Genomic DNA, 25,908 nt, shown 5'->3' on the forward strand with positions numbered 1-25,908 from the left:
TTTAAACAGCATACCCCCAAAGTGACCCAAAGCAGCTTTATTTTGGCCTGTCTGTATGGGCTCTATAATTCTAACTCTAGGACTCTAGGACTCTGTACTTCTAACTCTAGAACCCTATGAGCATATGCTTCTAACTCTAGAACTCAGAGAGACTATGCTTCTAACTTTGGAACTATATGCTTCTAATTCTAGAACCCCATGAGTCTATGCTTCTAACTCTATGCTTCTAACTCTAGAACTCTGAGTCTATGCTTCTAACTCTAGAACCCTATGAGTCTATGTTTCTATAAGACTCTATGCTTCTAACTCTAGAATCCTATGAGTCTATGCTTCTAACTCTAGAACCCTATGAGTCTATGCTTCTAACTCTAAGACTATGCTTCTAACTCTAGAACCCTATGAGTCTATGCTTCTAACTCTAAGACTCTACGCTTCTAACTCTAGAACCCTATGAGTCTATGCTTCTAACTCTAAGACTCTATGCTTCTAACTCTAGAACCCTATGAGTCTATGCTTCTAACTCTAGAACCCTATGAGTCTATGCTTCTAACTCTAAGACTCTAGGCTTCTAACTCTAGAACCCTGTGAGTCTATGCTTCTAACTCTAGAACCCTATGAGTCTATGCTTCTAACTCTAAGACTCTAGGCTTCTAACTCTAGAACCCTATGAGTATGCTTCTATGGTTCTATCCCCTGAAAGTCTCTCCCAGCAACCTGAGGCGATGGCTTCATGCTACCTGAAGGTGGCGCCATTTCCCCTTCATAGAGATAGTTGGGAGGAGAGAAAGTGCTGCTGCCTAGAGCGTCTCCACTGGGAGGAAGAAGAAAAAAGGGAACATTCTCCCCATGACCGGAAGAGGCGGGACCATGGCCAAGAATGACGGCCAAACGGGGAGTTTCCCCCTCCGTCGGTCCAAAGACCTTCTCGGGGAGGAAGGAAAGAGCAACACCGGAGGCGCCTCTTCTCTCAGCGGAAGAGAACATGGCAGGGGAAGAGCGAGGGGGAACGCTCCACCTGGCTGTCAATCTTGGCCTTGGCCCCGCCTCTTCCGGCCACGTGGGAGGATTTTCCTAGAGGGGCGCCGCGGGGAAACCGGAAGGGAGAACCATAGAGCCGACGTCCGGTCCTCCCTGGAGGACTGACCCTTCTCTGCGGGAGGGAAGTCTTGCTAGTCGCCCTCCGCGGAGGAGGAAGAAGGCGCCTTGGAGGTGTGTGAGGCTGAAGGAGCTCCGTTCATTCCAGTCCCTGGAGGAAGTGGTGCGTTTGTTGGTTATTGTTGTTCTCCGCCTTGATCCATGGGAGAGGCGGATCAAGAATAAATAGCGTTGTTATTACTAGTATTATAATACTAAAACATTATATGCAACATTTATTATAATATAATATTTGTTATTATATTTTTATATTATATTATATTATATTGACTCATAGGATTCTAGAGGAAAGATTCTGGAGCAGATCATTAAACAGAGAGTCTGTGAACATCTAGAAGGCAATGCCATAATCACAAAAAGTCAACATGGGTTTCAGAGAAACAAGTCATGCCAGACAAACCTAATCTCTTTCTTTGATAAAATTACCATCTTGGTAGATGAAGGGAATGCTGTGGATATAGTATATCTTGATTTCAGTAAGGCCTTTGACAAGGTTTCCCATGATATTCTTGCAAACAAGCTTGTAAAATGTGGGCTAGACAAGGTTACTGTTACATGGATTTGTAATTGGTTAACTGGACAAACCCAAAGGGTGCTCAACAATGGCTCCTTTTCATCCTGGAGAGAAGTGACCAGTGGGGTCCCACAGGGCTCTGTCCTGGGCCCAGTGCTATTCAACATCTTTATCAATGACCTGGATGACAGAATTGGGAGCATATTTATCAAATTTGCAGATGACACCAAATTAGGAGGAATAGCTAATACCCCAGAGGACAGGATCAAGATTCAAAATGACCTGAATAGACTAGAAAGCTGGGCCAAAGCTAACAAAATGAAATTCAACAGAGAGAAATGTAAGGTATTGCACTTAGGGCGGAAAAATAAAATGCACAGATATAGGATGGGTGACACCTGGCTGAATGAAACTACGTGTGAAAGGGATCTGGGAGTCCAAGTAGACCACAAGTTGAACATGAGTGAACAGTGTGATGCGGCAGCTAAAAAGGCCAATGCTATTTTAGGCTGCATCAATAGAAGTATAGAGTCTATCTAGATCCAGGGAAGTAATACTACCACTCCATTCTGCTTTGGTCAGGCCCCACCTGGAATATTGTGTCCAGTTCTGGGCACCACAATTCAAAAAGGACATTGAGAAACTGGAGCGTGTCCAAAGGAGGGTGACTAAAATGGTGAAAGGTCTGGAAGCCATCCCCTATGAGGAACGACTTAGGGAGCTGGGGATGTTTAGCCTGGAGAAGAGAAGGTTAAGAGGTGATATGATAGCCCTGTTCAAATATTTGAAGGGATATCATATTGAGGAGGGAGCAAGCTTGTTTTCTGCTGCTCCAGAGAACAGGACCCAGAGCAATGGGTGCAAGCTACAGGAAAAGAGATTCCACCTCAACATTAGGAGGAACTTCCTGACAGTAAGGGCTGTTCGACAGTGGAACACACTCCCTTGGAGTGTAGTGGAGTCTCCTTCCTTGGAGGTCTTCAAGCAGAGGCTGGATGGCCATCTGTCGGGGATGCTTTGATTGTGATTTCCTGCATGGCAGGGGGTTGGACTGGATGGCCCTTGTGGTCTCTTCCAACTCTATGATTCTATGATTCTTAATATTATAAAGTAATATATATATATATATATACACACACACACACAAAACATTTACAATAATACAATATTATATTATAAATATTATAATATATATACATACCTACAGATAACATTAACGTTTTATAGTATAAAATTTGTTATTGTATAATACATAATAATAATAATAATAATAATAATAATAATACATATTATTTGAAGACCCATCCCTTCCGACAGGCCTATCCAGGCAGTTTTTAGTTATATATTTAAATATGAATTTTATATTTAATTTTTACTCTATGTATTGTAATATAAATATTGCGTAGATCTCTTAATATGTGTATTTTATGCAGCTTAATGTGTGTATTTTATGTTATGATTGTGTTTTAACTATGTTGTAACCCACAAGCAGTGAAGAGAGACAGGTAAGAAATAACATTATTGTTGTTGTTGTTGTTATATAATTATAATATAACACTAAGTATTTTTATAATGTGATGTAACCATATAATAATAATGCTATACAGTCATCCCTCCACATTTACAGCTTTGACTTTTGCAGATTTGATTGTCTGAGGATTAATGTGTCCTCTCTAGGAATCTCTTGGTCCTCCAGCGCAATTCTGCCAGATGTTGACCATAGAGTTGTTTTCGGGGAAACCGATAAGTTCCTAGAGAAAACACTTCATAGAATCCTAGAGTTGGAAGAGACCCCATTCTGCCATGCAGGAACTCTCAATCAAAGCAACCCCTGACAGATGGCCAGCCTCTGTTTAAAGACCTCCAGAGAAGGAGACTCCACCACTCTCCAAGTCAGACAGCTCTTCAATGTCCAGTAGGAAGCTAGGAAGGGCAGGCAAGGCCTTAAATCCCCCCACCAAGGACTCCTCAGACAGCTCTTTTGTGGCTCCCAAGGCTCAGTAATCCTAGTTTTTTGTGGGGTTTTCGGGCTATGTGTCCATGTTCTAGAAGAGTTTATTCCTGATGTTTCGCCAGCATCTGTGGCTGGCATCTTCAGAGAATGCTGACCTAGAAAGGAGTGGGTATATATAGAGGAGGAAGCGGAAGAGATAAGAGGGGAAACAGCAAGGATTCTGCGCAAGGAAAAACCACCTCTAAGCAACATAACCAAAAATGAAAGAAAAGCCATCAAAGACCTCAATTTGTACCCAGAAATCATCACTCTCCCAGCAGACAAAGGCAATGCCACAGTAATCATGGAAACGGAACAGTATAAACATAAAATTGAGGAACTCCTGGATCCTGAACAAGACCCAACCAACAAGATCACCAGGAAAACGAACACCCTGATCAAACACTCCTCAACTCAGCCAACCACAAGACAAAGCTCGTGCAAATTTGAGGCTCTACCACCAAGACTCTATGGACTTCCTAAGATCCACAAGAATGCCATTCCACTCCGACACATAGTGAGTGCTATTGGATCCCCATCATGCGACTTGGCCAAGTTTCTGGCCACACAATTACAAACCCATATAGGGCAAACCCCCCCCCCCCCCCACATCAAGGATTCGGCTCATTTCATAGAAAAAATCAATAACATTGAATTTAAACCCGGAAACATACTAATCAGCTTTGATGTGGTCTCCCTGTTTACCAAATTTCCCATAATGGACACCATGACACTCATCCAACAGATTTTTCCAGAAGAATCACAGCCTTGTTCAAACATTGCCTCACCACAAGCTATTTCCAGTGAGAAATTGATTCTGTGAGCAGAGAGATAGGGTAGCAATGGGAAGCCCTCTAAGTCCTGTGATAGCAAACTTTAACATGGAACACTTTGAAAAGCAAGCCCTAGAGACAGCACGGAGAAGAAGACCTGGCTGTATTCCTAAACCATCTGAACAACATCCAACCCAACATCCAATTCACTATGGAAAAAGAAAAGGAAGGAACACTGCCGTTCTTGGATGTCCTAGTCATCCCCAAACCTAACCTACGTTTGGGTCACACAGTATACAGAAAACCTACACATACAAACAGATATCTGCACACGAACTCCAACCATCACCCAGGACAAAAAAGAAGCACAATCAAAACACTGGTAGACTGGGCAAAATGCGTCTCTGAACCCCAATTCTTGGAAGGTGAACTGAAACACTTGGACCGGGCTCTACAGGCGAGTGGTTATTCCAGCTCAGACATCAGAAGGGCTGCCAGGCCCAGGAAAACCCAGACAAGTGAAGACAAGCAACCACCCAAAGGGAAGGTATTTTTACCATACATCAAAGGAGTCACAGACAGAATAGTCATGAGGAAACACAACCTCCAAACGGTTTACAAACCGACCAAGAAAATCCAGCACATGCTATGTTCAGTGAAGGACAGGAGAGACCCTCTCACAGCCTCAGGAGTTTGCTGCATACCATGCAGCTGCGGACAAGTCTATATAGGGACCACCAAACACAATGTCCAAACACGAATCAAGGAACATGAGAGACACTGCAGACTGAGTCAGCCAGAAAAATCAGCAGTAGCAGAACACATTAAAAACCACCCTGGACACAAAATGCTGTTTGAAAACACTGAAATTCTGGACCAGGTCAGAATGCACAGGGAAGCCATTGAAATCCACAAACACTTGGACAAGTTCAACAGGACAGAGGAAACCCTTAAAGTAAACAAAGTTTGGCTACCAGTCCTGCAAAATAGCAAAATCAGCACTCAGCAAATGCAAATGAGAAACTCCTACGGGTCAGAGGCTTTCCCAGCAAGCAATGATCACCAATTAGCAGGCACTAATCCTCTTTTGCACATCCTTCCACCCTGAGGCCCTGCCATCAACAACAGAATAATACAGATTACCATGGGAATCCCTCCTCCTTACACAGGCTCACACAGTGTGTGTGTATATATATATACACACACACACACACACACACCCTTTTCTAGGTCAGCATTCTCTGAAGACGCCAACCACAGATGCTGGTGAAACATCAAGAATAAACTCTTCTAGAACATGCCCACATACCCTGAAAAAGCCACAAAAAAACTATGGATGCCGGCCATGAAAGCCTTCAGTAACCTTGTTTTCCCTGCAAAGGAGCCTCATAACAGCCCTGTGAGGGAGGCTGAGTTGGAAGGTGGCACCCTGAGGATGTTCATACCTGAACTCCTCTGGCCCAGAGCTCTGACTCCAGGATCCTATCTCCTCCCTGCAGAGTCTAACCCAGATGGAAAGACAGCACAAAGGATGAGGAGATTGTGACCCATGGAGAAAAGACCCTCACCCTCAAGCCAGATGAAGCAGTTGCCTCAAGCATCAGAGACTGGCATACAGGGAGGAGATTCGAAACAAAGGTTTATCCACAGATGACGGGGTGCCCTCTTCCCCTTTGCTTCAGGCAGCAAAAGGTCTTGTAGGCAGTGAGAGAAGATTTAAAGTGCATCACCATTTCTGCTTCACAGAGATGTAGTGAAATGAGAGAAAGGAAAAGGAAAAGCCAAAAGAGCAGGCAGGGAATTCTTAGGGATGAAGCAAGTGGAAGGGAGTTGCACTCAAAATGTGCCTTATGGTCTTGGTTTGTGGCTAAGGAAAGGAAAACATACACACACAGCCTGCCTATCCTTGTCTTTTTTTTTTTTTTGGAGGGGGGATAACTTTCTGTCCAGAGACAAGAACCACTTTTCAGCTTGGATTTGGTTGTAAAACATTTCTCAAAAGTGTCTTCAAGGCAGCTAATTCACAGGATATCTTGTTTTCTTTGTAGGCCTCAGGCTCCCCAGTAATTTCATCTGAGGCAGAATCTCGTAAAAGAAGAAAGTGCTTTTCTGGTGTGTTGGAAATAAGACTCAGTCTGTCATAAGTTAAGGAAAGGATTTCACGCTCTCCAGGCCGAGTACAGAAGAGAAGAGCCATGCATCTTTTGGGAAGAGCCATGCAAAGGAGCTTGGGAGAGAAGATGCTTAGTTCTGAGGTCCAACACCAGCACTTCAGACAGTATGTCTATCAGGAGGTGGCTTTGGGCCCCCGAAAGGTTTGCAGCCAGCTCCACAAACTCTGCTGTCAGTGGCTGAAGCCAGAGAGACACACCAAGGCTGAGATGCTGGACCTGGTGATCCTGGAGCAGTTCCTGGCCGTCCTTCCCCCAGAGATGGGGAGCTGGGTTCGAGAGTGTGGAGCGGAGACAACCTCCCAAGCAGTGGCCTTGGCAGAGGCCTTCCTCCTGAGCCAGGTGGCGGAGAAGAAGCAGGGAGATAAGCAGGTGAGGTCACTTTATCCTGGTTAACATATGAAAACATGAAAACTAGACTAACTACAACTTCCCATAAAGCATTTACAGCCGCAGCCCCTAAATTATGGAACAACTTACAGGAAGAGATCCGTTTCATTACCACATTAGAAGACTTTAAAAAGGCACTTAAGACAGATCTCTTCCGGTGGGCCTATCCACCTGACCTTTTATAGCTGATTTTATGGAACATTCCCACTCAGACTTGATAGCATGGAAAATTGATGTTGATTTGGCCTTTTTAGTGATTGGTAGTAATATTGCTGCTGTTTTTGTCAGGACCAGGGTAAACAGGTCTGATAAAATGACATAGATGTGGCCACTAGGGGGAGTTGTGGCGGAACGTAGTACAGTCCTAGTGGTAGATATATGTGACAGCATTTCAAACAGTGCATCATTGGAATGTTGATGCCATTCTCAACTGTCACTGAGTAAGAGTGAGACAGTTGGTGCCTCAGAGTGGGTTTTTACTAGTGTGGATGGTGGATGGCGTCGATGTATATATTGTTGTACACAGTGGAACTTCTTCTAAGAATAAAATCCTCATCTGAGAAAGTTTACAGTGTCTCTCTGCTCATTAAGAAAGGGAGAGGTGTTTCTCCAGCTCATAAGTTGCTGACTACAGCCACGAAGGTAGAAAGTCTGGTGCCAAACGTTGACGTGTTGCCTCATGCGCTGCACAACATAAAAAGCGTTTTAATGGTTTTACTGACTGTATTTTTAGATAATATTGTATTTTGTATTGTATTGTGGTTTTTAATTCTTTGCTGTAAAAGGAGAGGTGGGAAATACAAATAAAATTTATTATTATTATTAGGTACTATCAGTTTTTTTTGGGGGGGGGCAAGGGATTTCTAAAAAATAAATAAATCAGCAAACCAAACTTTCTTAAAACAGTCATAAAAGAAGGCCTGCTGGTCAATCAAAAGGAAGATCAAGGAATAGGGATACAGCCTGTGTTGGATGGGATTGTCTTTCCCGAAAAGACACAGTTTGAAGCCAGATTGCTAACTGGGTTTGGTTACAGGGAACCCATGACTCCCTTTTTAAACAGCTCTGCTGGTTCTTGGTTCAGTTTCCAGCCACAATTCATGGCTTTAGTTATGTTGTGTAAAGCAGTGGTACTCAAAAGTTTTACTCTTGGGACCCCACCTTATGTGTACATTCAGATGTCGCCCTCCCATATAGCATGTAAATAAAAATATTTTGCTTATTTAGTGTGTTTATTTTCATTCTCGCATTCATGTATATTCATAAATTTACATTTTATAAAGAAAAATATTGTTCAAATTAGAAAGGCTTTATTTAAGTAAATCCAATATTTAACTTGATATATGTTAAAATTATACCAATTAAAAAGTTTGGGAAGAGGAGGAGGAAGGATTAGGGCCTCCAAGTCTTATGCCTCCATTGAGCTCCATTCCCCACAGTTTAAGAACCACTGCTGGTAAGCTCTGACTGGCTTTGGTCCAGGCTTTTAGTAGGAGTGTATTTTCCTTTTCCAATTTTTTTTCTTTTTTATTTTACCACAACTTAAAATAACATCATCTTCAGTTATATAATATAGTTTATTATATGCAACAGGTGGTTATGCAAAATGACCCCCAATAGATTCTTTGTTTGTTTGACTTCCCACATCCCTACAATAATTTTTATTTATTTATTTAGGTATTTATATCCCGCCCTTCAGCCCTAATGGCTCTCAGGGCGGCTTACATTTATTATTATTTTTAACCAGACAGTTCCCTGCCCGCAGGCTTACAATCTAAAAGACACGACACAAAAGGAGAAGGGAATGGTGAGGGGGGAGGGGATCAGGTCCAGCATTCTTCTCTCCCTCTGAGGCCTGGACCAAGGCAGATGGACCGGAGGGAGGGCTCTGCTTCTTCCAGGCAGGCCTGGTGGAGCTCACCTGCCTCTCTCTCCCAGGTAGGTATGGGCCCCATACCTACCTATCATCTTTTTGACTTATTTTACACAATATAAAAGAGCAAACTGAAAATAGACGAAAGAAAAAAAACACCTATAGAACTTTTACAAGGACATATCATTCTAAAAACAGACATTTTAAAGTCAAAACACTGTCATATAGCTCCTTTTACCCAGTAGACCTCCCCCCCCACATCCTGTAGTTTGGGTTATGCTCCTCCCACTCACTCCAGATAGGCAGGAAGTAAAGAGAGAGAGAGACCTTCGGGTGACCCCACATGGGTGCAGCTAACCCTAGAAGGCCAGTCTTGTCCTGCCTGTCACTCCTGTAGGATGTGTTTGCTATTGCTCTGCAACTTCTTTGCTACAGCCACTCCAGTCCTTTTCCTTCTCTTTGCTTCTCTTGCTGCCTTGGAGGCATTAAGAAAGATTTAATATGGCAAGGGCTCCCAGGATTGGAGAACGGTCTTGGCTGTGCCAATGATTCTCACTCTCCTCCAAAGCTGCCCCCTTTCATGGTGGGAGCATAGGAGATTTCTGCAAACAGCTTTACAGAACATGGGAGCCATGGGAACAGATGGTGAGGGGTATTCCCTCTATGGCTCTGTTTCTCCACATCACCTCTGCCTAGCCCGTTTAGGGCCAGGGATCAGTGAGGAAACTGGCCAGAAGTTATGGAGACTTCCCTTCTCAGCATCTCTGCCCAGCCCGTTTAGGGCCAGGGATCAGATGACAGGCCAGCCAAAAGCCATGGCAAAAAGTTTCTTTGCATCACCTCTGCCCAGCCTGAAACAAGGCCAAGGTCAGAGAGGCAAGCCAGCCAGAAGACACAGGAGAAGGGGTGAGTACCAGGGCCCTCTCTCTCCAGCCACTAAAGAGCCTTTGCCAGATCTAATGCCCTCGCTCAGGGCAGGCACTGCAGGCACTATGCCTAGCATAAGGTTTGGGACTCTGCCAGGAGGGCAGATGAGGGAATAAGTTCTTGGTCTCCCCCTTCCTTCCCATCTCTGGACCCAATGGCACCCAGGACCCCAACAGTTTTGGGAGATCCTATTGCAGCCTGAGAAACACATGGTGGTGTCACCAGGGCTCCTGCACATTCATTTTAATGTGGCGTGGAAGGAGACAGAGGACTCTCCCTCTACATTGTACAGCCACCATCTTGGCCGCATGGCTGTAAAGGAAGCAGGGGCTGAGGCTTCCAACTCTAAAATGGTCTCTTTTAGCTGCCACAGAGCATCCCACAAGAAAAACAGAAAATGGCTTCATGTTCTCACCAGAGAGAGCATGGCCTCTGCCACCCACTTCTAAACAGAGGCTGGAGGGCCATCTGTCAGGTATACTTTGACTGAGAGATCCTGCATGGCAGAATGGGGTTGGACTGGATGGCCCTCTGAGTCTCTTCCAACCCAAGGATTCTATGATTTTCTGAGATAGCACAGGGATACAAATCCTCCTGCGTCCCCTCCACAAAAAAAAAAGGGGGGGACCACTTGTGTATAGGATGGGGAGAGAGTTCCCTTTACCCCTAATTGTGTTAGGTTGCCCCAAACTGTGGCACTCTTGAGAGAGCAGTTGGGGCGCTTGGCTTCTTCTTTCCATCAGAGATTGTCCTTTCTCAGGACGCAGACATATCTCAGGTAAATGGGGAGCCATGTGCCACACCAGCCCCCTCTGCCCTTCCCAGCTACCAATGCAAGTGGGAAGGGAGTTGAGGAGCAAGCCAGCTTCTATAATGCAGCCAGGTTACTATAAAGTCTGTCTGAAGTTGAAAGGGCTAAGCTTCTAAAACCCAGCTTCAAGATGGGGCTGTTTCAAACATAAATAAAACAAAATGCCCTTTGAATATCAGGGCTACACTACAGGCCATATGCAGCTATCTACCCATGGTTAGAAATGGTCTTCAGTGACTGCTAACTCAGGAGCAGTTTCCTCACTGCCTGGAAGAAGCTACTGTCCAGACAGCTTCCCTTGATAGGGCAAATAAAGGAGAGGAGAGCCCCCACAGCAACAGGTCTGAGGGCTCAGATTTACAAGAGATACTGGTTAAACTTTTCCAGTGTTCATTTTATTACTGTTAGCCCATGAGGTTGGAGTCTGCACAATATTTATTCTTCCTCAAGGTTGCCCTGTTTCTGGTCATCCCTCCTCCCAACCTATTTTTACCAGGGCAGAGGAGATGCCTGGAAACTAATTCAACAAGGAAGGGGGCTAGCCATAAAAGCCACATGATGACTTTTCTTCCCTCCTCAGAGGCCTCCACCCCTGCCTCCATTAGGGCCAGAGCCTCTTTGCCTTAGTTGGGACAGCCTAAGACACAGGATGAGCACATGGTTCTAACCTCCCTTGTGCAAACTAGTGTCAGCCTTAGCACTTCTCAATAAGAGCAAAGGGCTTTAACAATACAGATTTGTTTAAAGTCTAAGAAACAGGGTAACTCAAGCAAGGAGAAATATACTTCCCTCCTCTGGTCACTCAGTGGATTTGTAATGCTTATTGAGGATCTTTGAGAAAATCATCTCATATGGGGTGATAGATATATTGGATTAATGTGACCAACCAAGCTCCACTTTAGGGGCAAAAGGGTGTCCAAGTCCCTGTTATAAAACACAGGGAACCTCAGTCAGCCTCAGGAGAGCTGGCTCCCCTCTCTTTTCCTTCTTTCAAAGGAGAGATGTCTGTTAAAGGGAAGAAACAAAAATACAGTTTCTTCTATGAGATGGTTCTCACTAATAGAGGGGGTTAAGGAAAATTCTTAATCAGAAACAAACAGACAAACAGCTTCCTCTCCATCCCAGGAGAAACCCCCCTTCCCCCATGAGTGTTTTTAAAACAATAAAAACAGGTTTCTCTGCTAAGAGGTTGCTTCAAATCTCATGTTGTTGCATGTTGTGCGACTCATTCTGGCAGCTGTTATTTAATATACACTTCTCCCACCATATTCGCTAGGGTTAGGGGCAAAAGACCCCCGTGAATATGGAAAAACCGCAAATAACAAAAACACCATGTTTTTACCTGAGAGGACACCTCTCTAGGAATCTCTAGGTCCTCCAGTGCAACTCTGTGGCCAACGTCCAACAGACACTGACTGCACTGGAGAAGCTACAAATGCCTAGTGGAGTGTTCCCTCTAGGAATCTCTAGGCCTTTCAGGGCAACTTTTAGTTAAAGTTAACCATAGAGTTGTGCTGGAGGACCTAGAGATTCCTAGAGAGAACATATTAATCAAATCCATGAATAATCAAATCCGCAAATATCAAAGCCGCAAATATGGAGGGATGACTGTAAAATAATACGCTAATATTTCTTTTCTATTTGAGTTAGGATTTTGTTCAACATATTCAATAAATAAAATTCTGGCCTCATTTCAGATTTTACCTGTAACATCGTTTCAGTAGATATGTGTAGCTGCTTCCAGTATCCTTTCAGTTTTGGGCAACTCCACCAAACATGAAACCAGGAACCTATAGCCTATAGTCAAATGGTATTTCCAACAAGCATTTGAATATGTTTTATAAATCTTCGCAATGTGTCAAATGCCATCTCTGTTCCATATTCAAAACAATTTCTTTTACATTTTGAGATTTGGTGATTTTTTGAGTTTTGTTTCTGGCATACTTTCAACTTTCTACGTCTATATTTTGACCACAGCCTGATGCCCATTTAATCATCACATCTGATATCAAGTTTTCTCCTTGTTCATAATAATTCTCGCCTCTCCCAGTTGGATCGAGGCGGGATCACATCCTAGTATAAAATACAATACAAAATGAAGTACAAGAAGTCAATAAAATACATAGAAATTACCAATTAAAAACAATATCACAAAGCGACAGTGAAGCAAGAATGTACTCATCCTATTCAAGGAGGTGGAACTGTGTCTTACATGAGGTCGGGTGGATATGCTCATCGGAAGAGCTCCGTCTTAACTGCCCTCCTGAAAGTTTCCAGGGAAGTAGTAAGACGGATCTCCTCTGGGAGACTATTCCACAATCTTGGAGCAGCTATAGTAAAAGCTCTTTGGGAAGTTGGGACAAATTTAGTTGTTGTTAATTCCAGCAGATTCTTCCCAGTTCTAAGAGTGCGTTGCGGATTGTATAATTTCTCAGGAGTCTATATAGTTTTGTTACTCTCTTCAGTTCTGGACTGATCCATATCCTATCAAGTTGTGCCAAATCTTCTACAAATTCTTCTATCTTTTTATCCATTTTAAATTTTTCCTTTAGTTGAGTATATAACAGCCAATGTATTCTAGGATCCAGTTGCATCAATTCCCCAATTGATTTCATTTCATATTTATTAATTCCTGATTTAACTAAAATATTTTTATAGGTAAGCCACATGTCATTTAGTAGGAGTGTAATTTCCACATGAGTGTGCTCCCTCCCCTTCAGGCACCACCATCCTCATGGTCATATCTTATGGGGATAGAGCCTTCTCGGTGGCTGCTCTTGGGCTCTGGAGCGCCTTTCCTGGGGAAGTTAGACTGAGTCTCTCGTAGATGAAAAGAGCCTTCTGAAAACTTACTGAAACCCCTTTTAGTGAGGTTCTTTTCTGTTGGTTAATTCTTGCCTTTTATTCTGTTGTGATTTAATGGTTTCAGTTATATAGATTGCATTTTAACTAGTATTTATCTATGTATTTATATTTGTGTTTTTCCTTGTATTTGTTCTACTTACTATGAACTACTGTCATATCCAATTCCCTCCCCAAAAAAGGATACAAATAAAATCATCATCATCACCATGATCATATAAATTTAGCCATCCCATCCCAGCTTTTATCTGGAAATCATCTAAAGTAAAGATGATGCACCATAAAGTCTTGTCCTAATCTTGTATTTTTCTAATTCTTCCCTGCTGCAGGACTTGTTTGAGGAAGAAATGCCTGAGGTAGAGAAGTATCCTTCTGAACCCAGTCAAAGGCAGCAGCCCAAGTGGATCACGCAGGACAGAGAAGGAAGGTTCTCCTCAATAAGTAAGGGCTAAGAGGGTAGTTTCCTGCTTGACTCTCTTATGTATGTCTGAAATATCTGGGCTTTATGGCTTACAGCACTTGAACTATTTTATATAGCCTAACCAGCACTTTGAAATTAGAAGCATGCCTCAGTTAACAAAGTCTCTGTGATATACTCCACACCACAATCTACTCCTATTCCGGTCTTTAACATACAGTAGCGTGTGTTTGTGTTTTGAACACTCAGGCCAAGCAGTTTTTTCAAACAATAATAAATGTTTATTTGAATAACTAGAAGTATATTAAGTATCTTTGAAGTACAGTTGTTATTGTATCTTTACTTGGCAAATTAGTTACAGATATCTCACTACTCTCTCTCTCAGTAGTAAACCAAAGTCAGCCACTCAGGCTAGGATATCCCTCAGGATATCAATCAACCGAGACCCCTCTTCCAGAGTCTGGCTAACCCTGAGTCTCTCACTACAAGACTCTCAATTGGACTACTGTCCCTTCTTAAGATCACTAGACCCTCTCTTGGTCTGTAATCAAAACCCACTCTGCCAAATTATTGTTCCCTCAGGAACTCCTGGAACACAGTCCTCTCTTGGACTCTACTGTTCCCCAACTGAACATCAGCTTCATCTCTCAGGATTCCAAACCCTAACTGACTAAAACCAACTGCCAAGCGGAATTTTCAAACTCCTCCGCCAGCACTTGATTGGCTTAGGGTCTCTGGCTTCTGATTGGCTGGTTTGTGAGTCAGTTCATCACAGTCTCTGACAGTGAAATATATTTTAGAAGGACTTTTTATGCCGACCCAGCCTTCCTTTTTCTTCTAATCCTCTGTGTAGCTAGAGTTTTATTTATTTTGTTTAGTTTTATTTTGGCAACATTGGCACAGAGGATATAGAAGGCGGATTGGAGAACCACCGACTTGCAGTATCTAGTTAAGTTAGCATGACTGCAGAAAACAATGCAATAAAGCTTGATCTGGGAATGAGTGGAATTCTGTACTAGCCTGTCCTATTGTAGTGATGCCTGCCTGCCTGCCTACAACAGGCAAGCTAAATGGTAGCTTCCACCAGGTTCTTTTAAGGAGCACCAAGAGAATAGAAGGGTCAGTGTTTCTTTTAGGTTCTCCTGGAACAGAGTAAGCTCTCACCTTTTGCCACTCTACTCAGAGAAGGGCATTTTTCCTTTTTTGATAGGAGATAATACTGTATCTTAAATCTTGCCTTGCCTTTACATCCTATTTGACATGTACACATTTTCTTAGGCATCTGCTCTACATTACACAGCCACAATTTACCATAGTCCTTTCCTTTAGGATGACAAACAATTATGCCTGCTGGATTTTTAAAAGTTTTTAGACATCTTTTTCCTTTGCTTAGTTCTTTATGTCCTTTCATAGAATCATAGAGTTGGAAGAGACCACAAGGGCCATCCAGTCCAACCCCCTGCCAGGCAAGAATTCTCAGTCAAAGCACCCCTGACAGATGACCATCTAGCCTTTGTTTAAAAATCTCCAGCGAAGGCGACTCCACATGCCCCTAAAATTTATGCTTGACTTATACACACAGGTCATACCAAAATACCCCAAAACCTGCCCTCGATTTATACATGAGGTGGAGTTATACACATATTTATACAGTAATGCCTAGAAACAAAACTGCTTGGTTACTTCATGCATACCTGTGTATGTTCATAACAGAGAAAAGATGAATGGAAGGGTTGCTTTAGTGGGATGATATCCTCATTATCAGGCAGCCCCAGAGTCCAGCTTCAGGTCCTGTCTCCTGCCTATGCAGGGAAGAACCAGGAACCTGGACTTCTTTCAACTCCACTCCATTCCTTCTCAACCAAATGTTTGTGCATTTTCTGTAAAGTCTGTTAACATTTTTGTGGCTGCTTAACTTCCTGTGGGATGCCTGCCTAATTGATTTGCATATATTTATTAACAGTCCCCCCCATGCCAAGTTCAGAATTACTGTGATTCTACGGTGACCTCCTAGTTCTTTTTGTGCATACAGTACGATGTTTCCTGCATGTACACATATAGGAGGACCTTGAAGGAGGAAGAAGAAAGAAGGGTTAATAACATTCTCCTTCCATTTCTGTCCCTCACAGGAGGTGGAATAAAGACTGAGCCTATATGTACAAGCACATCTCTTCATCCTGATGGACTCAGAACAGCTTCTAGGAGACTAAATCAGGTAGGGAACAGGATCTCAAGTGAGCCCAAAAACAGGTGAACTGAGTGTTCATTTTCCTTTGACTGCTCCCTACAGAATCCCCCCCCCCCATTGCTTCCATCAAAGATGCCACTTTAAGGGGCATGGCATCCTGTAAGGATTTCAGTTTTCTTGAGCAGTCTGAAGCAATATAATTCTCTTTTTTCAGGTGACCTTTGAGGAGGTGGCTGTGTATTTCACGGAGGAAGAGTGGGCTCTGCTGGACCTGGGTCAAAGGTCCCTTCATCGGAAAGTGATGGAGGAGAATTTGGGGGGCCTGTCCTCTCTGGGTAAGGCTCCCTCTTTCTTGTCATTGAGCAGCTTACAGTGCCGAAGAGTAACCCTGAGAGTACATTATAGCAGGCTGAATGGAGTTTTTTTACACCTTTGCTGATATCTGGCCTTCCCTCCCAGGAAGCCCTTCATTAGCAGAACTTAAGTCAAGATCACTGTGAGGTCTAGTTGGACTCCTTAGCTTGGACCACTGTGTGGGATTTTGGTAGTCCCACAAGCAGTATTACCCCCGCCCCCCCCTGCCGGGTCTGATCTGACTTCTCCAATTGCCACTGTGGCTCCATCCAGCCACCATTGCCATGAAAGACTGGATTATTTAAGGGCAAGTGGGAAGGCAGGAGAAAGCACAACAAGAGACCTCTATCAAAAAATCCAAGAAATTTAAGCTAATTTCAAACTGGGATGCTGTATGGAGAAAGAAAGAACATAATACAGGAACAAGAAGAAATAAAAAGATGCTGGAGACAATACACAGAAGATATATACAAAAGAGATGAGGGGATGTATGATATCTGGAATGAGGAGCCATATGAAGACGAATCCCAAATTCTAAGAAGTGAAGTGGAATCTTCAATAGAGGAAATTTGGGGGGGGGGGGGGGGCGGAATCAACAGATGATATCCTAATTGAGCTGCTACATTGCTTACAGACAGATGCAACCTTAGTGCTAACTGAAATATGCCAACAAATATGTAAAACAAAGTGGTGGCTGACAGATTGGAAATACATACATACCAATCCACAAGAAAGGCGATACAAAAGACTGCAGCAACTGTAGGGCAATAGCACTAATCTCACATGCAAGCAAGGGGCACTAGGGACCACATTACAAACACACAATGGCTAAAGGAACGCAGTAAAGAATTCCAAAAAAGAATCAGCATGTGTTTCATAGACTACAGTAAAGCATTTGATTGTATAGATCACGAAAAACAATAGAATGCACTCAAAGACATGGGGTGCCACTACGTCTGATAGTCCTGTTGAGGACTCTGTACCAAGGACAAGAGGCCACCATCAGAACAGAATACAGGGAAACAGAATGGTTCCCAATAGGCAAAGGGGTCAGGCATCCTTCACCCTATTTTTTAAAAAATATATGCAGAAAACATCATAAGAAAAGCAGAATTAGAATCAGAAAAAGGAGTGGTTAAGAGAGGAGGAGGCAACATTAACAACCTCAGATGTGCAGATGACACCATAATATTAGCAGAAGACATTCAGGAACTGGAACCGTTAATAAGGAAGGTCAAAGGTGAAAGTGCAAAGGCAGGTCTGATGTTGAACATAAAACAAAGATAATGAACACAGAAGAAATACACAAATTCAATCTAGACAACAATAGTTAAAGAATTCCCATTTCTAGGATCAAACATTGACCAAAATGGAGACTGCAGTCAAGAAATAAGAAGAAGACTAGGAATTGGAAGAGCAGCTATGAAGGAAGAGATACTGAATATACATACAACTGAGCACCAAAGTCAGAATTGTTCAGCCCATTCTATTCCCAATGATCATGTACAGATATGAAAGCTGGATAGCGAAGGAAGCAGACAGAAGGATAATCAACTCATTTGAAATGTGGTGCTGGCTCCACTCTCATTGAGTGATGCATGACCCATCCTGACTGGATGCTGCCAGGGCTTCCCTCTGCCTGCTCAGATCTATCTTATCCCCACACCACAGGCCTCCCATAAGCATTACATCAGTGTGAAGGTAAAGGACATTCCTAAACCTGAAACAATTTAACTCGGAAATCATTTACAAAACATGTTCACTAGCGTATTGGCAACTGTACTGGTCTCTATATTATTCAAAGTATCTGCCTCTGAATAATGTGTAGCGTAGTCTACCACAAAGGTACTTATTTCCCTTTCTGATAGCTTTTGGTAAGGGACCCACACTGTCTATGCCTACTGTTTGAAAGGCTTGTGAATAACCGGCATAGCTTTGCTTCTTCTTGTCCCTTATAGGCGGGATACAGACCGCCCAAAAAGGGCAGTCTGCTGACGCCTTGTTTTGCTGCGCAAGGAAGCCGCAGCGGACAAACCACACAGCTCCCTCGCGCAGCAAAAAGAACCTGCAAAAAGTGCGTTCTTTCTGCGGCGCCATTGTGATTCTGCAGTGCGCCAATGGCACACTTGTGACATCACAAGGGGGCATGACGTGCAGACGCTAAGCATCCGTCATGTCAAAATGGCGGCGGCTGTGTGTACAGGGTGCCGCCATTTTGACGCCCTTGTCACTTGCTGGGGTGAGGCACATACGGGTGGTGCGCCCTCGGCCAACCCCTAGCACGTGATGAGGGCGCACTATAGGCCCGTCTAGATCAGGCCATAGTGCCCATTTTATGGCAGGTGTCACAGATCTTATAAAGCAGATTAATCTGTTGTCCCACTTTCAGCCTGTAGAAATTCTGGCTTGCTCTTTGGGTAGTTCTGGTGATTCCCAGATGACCTTCTAATGTATGGGCTATTTCCATTACTTTTTCTTGGTATTTCGTAGGGACAATTAGCTGATGTTCTTTACCTCTTTGCTCAGTGTGTGGTTGCCTGCAGGATTCCCTATATAGTTTATCCTACATCACTATATATCATACTGAATTTTGTGGCGTCAACTCAATAATTTCTGACTTTACCACATCAGACAGGAGTTCCAAACTTTCATCCAGTTTTTGTTCTTTGGCCAACTCAGATGAGGTTTGTTCACTGAAAGAACAAGGGTTACTCAACTCAAATGGTTGCATGAAGCCCATGTTGACTATTTATTAATGGACTATCTCTGTCTTTAGGGGTGCATCTACACTGTAAAAATAATATAGTTTGACACCACTTTAAGTGCTTTAGCCAAAGAATACTGGTACTTCACAAAACTACAAACCCTAGGATTCATTAGGATGGAGCTATGACAGTTCCTAAGTGGTGTCAAACTGCATTATTTCTACAGTGTAAATGCACACAAGGTCTATCTTCTCCTCCAATTTCAGGCTTGTAGATTCTTTTGGCCTCTACTGCCAAGACTCTGGTCCATGCTCTGGTTGTCTCATGACTAGACTGTTGTTACCTCCTTCTGGCAGGGCTTCCTCTCTCTCACCTCCATCCTTTAATTTCTGCCCAGCATTCAGCGGCACGCATCATTACATCCGCCCACTGCTCTGACCATATCTCTCCTTTATTATCATCCTTTTACTGGCTCCCCTTCCCCTTTCGTATTCATTATAAGCTCCTGTTGCTGACTTTTAAAGCCCTCCATGGGCTGCCCCCCCCCCTATTTATCAGACCTTCTTTCTCCTCACCTTCCCACCCGTGCCCTCCGTTCTGGTAGTCAAGGTCTGCTGTCTCAGCCCAGGATTTTCCCTGCCCTGTCCCAGATTCATCCCCTTTTTTTCACTTGCTGCCCCTCACTCCTGGAATCTCCTTCCTCCACGAGAAGCATGAGTCATCACTTCTTTCACCAGTTTCAAAACTGAGTTGAAGACCATCATGTTCAGAGAAGCATTCCCTGGGCGGTGTGCATGCTGGCTCCGCCCGCCTTCTCCTTTGCCTGGGATGGCTATCCGAAGCAGAGGAGAAGGGGACTGGGTGGCGCGTGTGCTGCCTCCGCCCACCTTCTTCTTTGCCTGGGACGGCTGTCCGAAGCAGAGGAGAAGGGGACTGGGTGGCGCGCATGCTGCCTCCGCCCACCTTCTTCTTTGCCTCAGACCGAAGGAAAGCAGGAGGAGGTGGGTGGGGCCGGCCTGAGATTTTGAATAATGAAATTTGCAAATCTCAAGACCACGTGTATGAAGGGACAGCTGTACATGCCTTATTACTTCTCCTGGGGCTTGCCTTCCACGTAAGCTCAGAGGCACGAAAGGCAAACTCATTTATGGGGAGGGTTGACTGGATTACTTTATCTTTTATCAGAACATACAACTCAGCTCCTCTTTTCTAAAGATGCTGACTAGGACCTCATGTAGACATTTGAGATCTCTTTCAGTAACTCCCATCCCTCTTTAGACTGAGTGCTCTTTTCCTATCGCAGAACTTTTACCCCTCCCATACACTTCCACTGTCATAGGGCAGACACTTCATCTGCACAACCATTCATGCCAAGTTTGGTTGAAGCTTGCTAGGCAGATGTTCCAAAGGGGTCTCCTTCACAGGTGACAACAACAACAACAACAACAATAATAATAATTGAATCTGTTAGGAATGGATCCTAAGGAAAATGTCCAGGTGTGAGACAAAGGTGATGGGGTTACCTTTGGTCAAACAGGAGCCATGATGAGTCAGCATTTGGGAAGAGCTGAGTCACAGGACGTGACATCAGAGGCTGAAAAGTGCAAAGTGATGCTGCATGGCGAACTTGTACAGTGGTTGCACAGCAGGAAGAGGCTGAACAAAGTGCCTGAGCTTGGCACGTGTATATAAGGGGTGGAGTCTCTTTGTACAGTGTGGGTTGATGGTGTTGTGTGTATTGCTAGTAGCTTTGTCGGTGAGAACAACATTTGTATACAGAGTAACCAGAAGTCAAGTCTCCTTTGGAAGATATCAGCTTGTTGTCTTCTTTGCTGCTTCTGGGAAAGGGAGAAAGATTTCTCCAGCCTACACAGAGCTCTGTGTCGCTTCCTTGGTGGCCATCCAGGTGCACAGCTTCAGCGTGGTGCAACGCAGTTCTTACAATCACACTAACAGAATCTATCATGGGGTTGTCTTAGTAAGATTTGATCAGAGGTAGGCTGTCACTCCTTTCTTCTAAAGCAGAGAGAGTGTTATTTGCTTAAGGCCACCAATACATTTGAACCCTGGTCTCCAGGAATCCTACTCCAACACACAAACTGTTAGAGCATGCTGGTTCTCCCTTGGCCCTGTTAGACAGCAAGATATTTTGTCATGCTTTTGGTTATAGAACATTTTTTTCATTGACTGAGCAAAATTGGATTAAATAATGATAGAACCTACTTGGTTACATGGACATGTTAGGATTCAAACATCCAAAGGGTTTTTAAAAAATATATATTAGGACACAAGTATTTTATACAGAAGTTCTGTATGAACTGCAGAGACCTTGACCAGGGCATTTGAGTGGACCTTGTCTGGCCAATCCCAGGACTAATTTTCACTTGTCTTCATAATTCATTGTTGAAGCATCTCATCCTATCAAAAAACAGCTGACATGGAGGAGAATCAAATATTTAGTGGGTTCTTTACATCTTAAATTAATTTCATAGATGGATGCTCTAAAGTCTAAAGTGTCAGGACCATGTGGCACACTTGGCCTGGAAATGACATGGATGTGGCCACTAGGTGGAACTGGAGCAGAGGTAACTACAGTTCAAGTGGCAGGTGTGCATCAGTCAGCATTTGGAAGCTGTGCATCATGGGACATCTGATGCAACATGCACAGCAGGTGAAGTCAGCTAGAGGTGCATCATGGAATACAGTACAACATGCACTGTGTTGCCAATCTGGTGACTTTCACACCAAAATGGGTACTTTTCAGAGCCTTTGGTGTGATTTTGGTGATTGGTTTTAATGGTAATTTTGTGAGTTGAAATAAGTATTTGGTGAGATATGGGGGGGATTTGGTGAGTTTTGGCCAAACGTTTGGGGAATTATCTTCGAGGCTTGTTGGCAACACTGCTGGGGATGAAACCAGCAAGGTATCATTGGTGGCATGGCTATCACATGACTTCACAGAAGACCTCTTATAAAAAGAAGAGGGTGATTATCTCCATTGTTTGGGTTGTTGTGGTCGGTGACTGGCAAAGCACTTTGTCTGTATATAGAGCTGTGAATATCCAAGACGGCTGTCTGGTACTCTGTGCGATCCTGTAAACAGCTTGCAACAAGTGATTAAAGCCCTCTTGTTTGAGTGAGAGCCTTGTATTTATTTTTTTAAGCTGGGAACTCAAGGCTAGAGCCTGCGTGGGAGGAATTTTTCCTTCTCAGCGTGAAGCCTTTGCAGATGTCTCTCCAAGAGCCTTCTCGTGGCGTCTTGCCTGCGTGGATCAACTCTGCACGTGGTCATAGTGGACACAGCGCGTCTCTCTATGCCCCAACATAAAATTTATTCATTAAATCAGTACTTCAGACTGTATCACTGTCATGCTGAGGTGTGGCATGAATGAATTTTAGTATCTTGGCGGGGACCATGAGATACGTCTAAACAGAATGCTGAAGCCGGCTGCTGCAGTTGAAGGGTTCATTTACAGAGGATAGGAGGCAAAAATAATTTACAGCAGATGTAGAGCTCTTGGATGAAAGAGGCTTTCTCTTTCTCCAGCTCTCAGCAATACAGGAATAATAATAATAATAGGTTTTATTTATATACCGCCCAATCACTGGGAATCCGAGTGGTTTACAACAGAGGGGATAATAGACAGCTCCCTGCCCTCAGGCTTACAATCTAAAAGACACGACACAAAAGGAGAAGGGAATGGTGAGGGGGGGAGGGGAATGTATTGCTAATTACATTGCTATAATAAATAATACTATTACTTCCTCTCTAGCATAACATATCCTTATGGCACTGTAAACACAGATAATACAGCTAAGCAAGTTTCTCTTCTGACAAAATGACAGTGAAATGAACTCTCCAAGAAACTCACAAGCACCAACCACTGACTAACTACAATGACCCATATAACTCACACTGAGCTGTGCTTCTTAGATTTTCAGCTTCTTGTAATATTGCCTAACCATTGCATCATGCTCATTACCCTTGATGTCCAAGTGCTGTCCCAATGCACATCCGTAGTCTGGCTTCTCTGCTAACTTCATGGACATAATCACCAGATGTCCAGGCCTTTGTCATACATATACACACATAATGGCTTTGCAGTTCTGCAGATATAATATTGTATATCAAGCAGATAAAAAACAACCGACAAGGAAGAATACCAGATATTTAGTGGGTTAAATTAAGTTAATTTCATAGATAGATGCTGTAAAGTTTATTTTTTAAATCAGTACTTCAGACCGTATCACAGCATTACATGATGGCTGTAACAGCTAGGTGTTGATCCCTAGTCTCAAGGGACAAAAAAAAAAAAAAAAAAAAAAAAGGGGGTGGGGGGAAGAAAACTCTCTTGCTGCACAATTTCATTCTATATTAATGCCATCCAGCACAATCTGTTCTGTCTGTGAGATGCTCCCTTTTCTCCTGGAAGATTTTACTTGAAATGAGAAACAACCCAGACATTGCTTGCTCCAAGGGTTATAATGGGAAAGGAACATCAGAACAGAAAAGCTAAGAGAATTGTGTTTAAGGGGATGGACAGTGGGATGAACTCAGATTAACAGTGGATATCATACCAAAATCCTTAGAGTTGTCTGTTCTAAGTGGTATTGAGAGTTTGCCTTCTATTTTTTTCTTGAGTTCTTAGCAGTACTTTCTCTTCCTTCCAGAGAGTGATGGTCAACTGAAGGAGTATCAAGGAGAAACATGCCAAGCATTGGTGCAAAGAGACCAGTGCAAACAGTTAAATGAGAAGAAAAGAAAAACTGATACTGAAGAGGAGTGGAGGACCACACATCCTTATCAGAAAGGTGATATTTCTGGAATTTCAGTCCAAAGTGGTATTGACTGCTTACTTTCCATTTTTTTCTTGAGTTCTTAGCAGTACTTTCTCTTCCTTCCAGAGAATGATGGCCAACTAAATAAGTATAAAGAAACATGCCAAGCATTGTTGCAAAAAGACCAATGCAAACAGTTAAATGAGGAAGAAAGAAAAGCAGATACTAAAGAGGAATGGAGGACCACACATCCTTATCAGAACGGGAGACATTTTTGTCAGAAGACAAATCTCACTTGTCCTAAAGCAATTCACACAAGAGAGAAGTCATTTATATGCCAGGAGCATGGAAAATGTTTTACTCAAAAAACACACCTCATGTGTCATCAAGCAACTCACACCGAGGAGAAAACATTGAAATGTCTAGAGTGTGGAAAAGGTTTTACTCTGAAGTCCTCCCTTGCCCTTCATCAAGTAATTCACACAGGAGGAAAACCATTTAAATGGCTAGAATGTGGAGAAAGTTTCAGCAAGAAGGCACACTTCACCTGTCATCAAGCAACACACAAAGGAGAGAAACCATTTAAAGGCCAAGAGTGTGGGAAAGCTTTTTTTCAGAAGACAGAACTCACTCAACATCAAGCAACTGACACAGGAGAGAAGCCATTTAAATGCCCGGAGTGTGCAAAATGTTATACTCAAAAGAGAGAGCTCACCTATCATCAAGCAACTCACACAGGAGAGAAACCATTTAAATGTCTGGAGTGTGGGAAAGGTTTTATTCGGAAAAGACACCTCACTTATCATCAAGCAACTCACACAGGAGAGAAACCATTTAAATGCCTGGAGTGTGGAAAAGGTTTTATTTGGAAAACACACCTCACTTCTCATCAAGCAACTCACAGAGAAGAGAAGCCTTTTAAATGTCTGGAGTGTGGGAAAGCATTTATTCAAAAGACACTCCTCATTCATCATCAAGCAAGTCACACAGGACAGAAGCCATTTAAATGCCTGGAGTGTGGAAAAGGTTTCACTAAGAAGTCCTCTCTCACCCTTCATCAAGTAATTCATACTGGAGAGAAAGCATTCAAATGCCTGGAGTGTGGGAAAAGGTTCAGCCAGAAGGCACACCTCACCTATCATCAAATAACTCACACAGGAGAGAAACCATTTAAGTGTCTGGAATGTGGAAGGACCTTTAATCGGAAGACATCCCTTACTCGACATCAAACAACTCACACAGGCGAGAAACCATTTAAATGCCAAGAGTGTGGAAAAAGTTTCACTCAGAAGACCTACCTCACTTATCATCAAGCAATTCACACTGGGGAGAAGCCATTTAAATGCCAAGAGTGTGGAAAAAGTTTTATTATGAAGATCGATCTCACTCATCATCAAAAAATTCATACAGGAGAGAAACCATTTAAATGCATGAACTGTGGGAAAGGTTTCACTTGGAAGACTTCCCTCACTCGACACCAACCAACTCACACGGGAGAGAAGCCATTCAAATGCCTGGAGTGTGGAAAACAATTCACCCAGAAGATAAACCTCATCCGTCATCAACCAACTCACAGAGGAGAAATGCCTGGAATGGAGAAAGGGGGAGAAATCACACCAGAGGTTAAAGAATCTTCAGGCTAAATTTTTTAGCTCTCCTCAACCTCCCACACCAATTCCTAATAGAGTTTTAGTGTTCAAAACTAGAGAATGCTGTCTAATGGCAAGGGCTGAGATTGCAATGATGGAAAGAGCTGATAAGTTTGCCAAGAGACAGTGTGTATAGAGAAAATAAGAGGGGACCCATATTTACTGTATGTCAGTATCTTATTAGTAGAAAATATTTCCATCGTGACATTGGCGTTTGCAATGTTGCAGTGTTTTTGTCTGAGGTGGTCAGGATGATAACTTCTGTACCAGAATAAATGTATGAAATAATCTTTGTTTGATTTGATTAATTGTTCCTTGTGCTTTTTATTTATATGTTATATTTGAT

General features: G+C 43.1%; 1 protein-coding gene across 1 annotated transcript; it reads left to right on the top strand.

Annotated features, from left to right (window-relative positions):
- The first annotated feature begins 1,107 nt into the window (after positions 1-1,107).
- On the top strand, positions 1,108-25,908 carry LOC149320634 (uncharacterized). The gene is made up of 7 exons (XM_089503679.1): positions 1,108-1,258; positions 6,484-6,978; positions 13,799-13,910; positions 16,017-16,102; positions 16,290-16,410; positions 23,806-23,946; positions 24,040-25,908. Exons 2-7 carry the CDS (start codon positions 6,631-6,633, stop codon positions 25,554-25,556), a joined length of 2,325 nt encoding a protein of 774 aa, XP_089359805.1. The 5' UTR covers positions 1,108-1,258; positions 6,484-6,630; the 3' UTR covers positions 25,557-25,908.

The sequence above is a fragment of the Sceloporus occidentalis genome, unplaced genomic scaffold, assembly GCF_023333645.1.
Source record: "Sceloporus occidentalis isolate IW3139 unplaced genomic scaffold, rSceOcc1.0.p SCAF_1, whole genome shotgun sequence".
Lineage (NCBI taxonomy): Eukaryota > Metazoa > Chordata > Lepidosauria > Squamata > Phrynosomatidae > Sceloporus > Sceloporus occidentalis.

Excerpts from the sequence above, each read along its gene's own strand:
- LOC149320634 (XM_089503679.1), top strand. The coding sequence starts at position 6,631 with ATGCATCTTTTGGGAAGAGCCATGCAAAGGAGCTTGGGAGAGAAGATG. Across the intron at positions 16,411-23,805 it reads GGGGGGCCTGTCCTCTCTGG|AGAGTGATGGTCAACTGAAG; the intron begins GTAAGGCTCCCT and ends TCTTCCTTCCAG. Across the intron at positions 23,947-24,039 it reads CACACATCCTTATCAGAAAG|AGAATGATGGCCAACTAAAT; the intron begins GTGATATTTCTG and ends TCTTCCTTCCAG.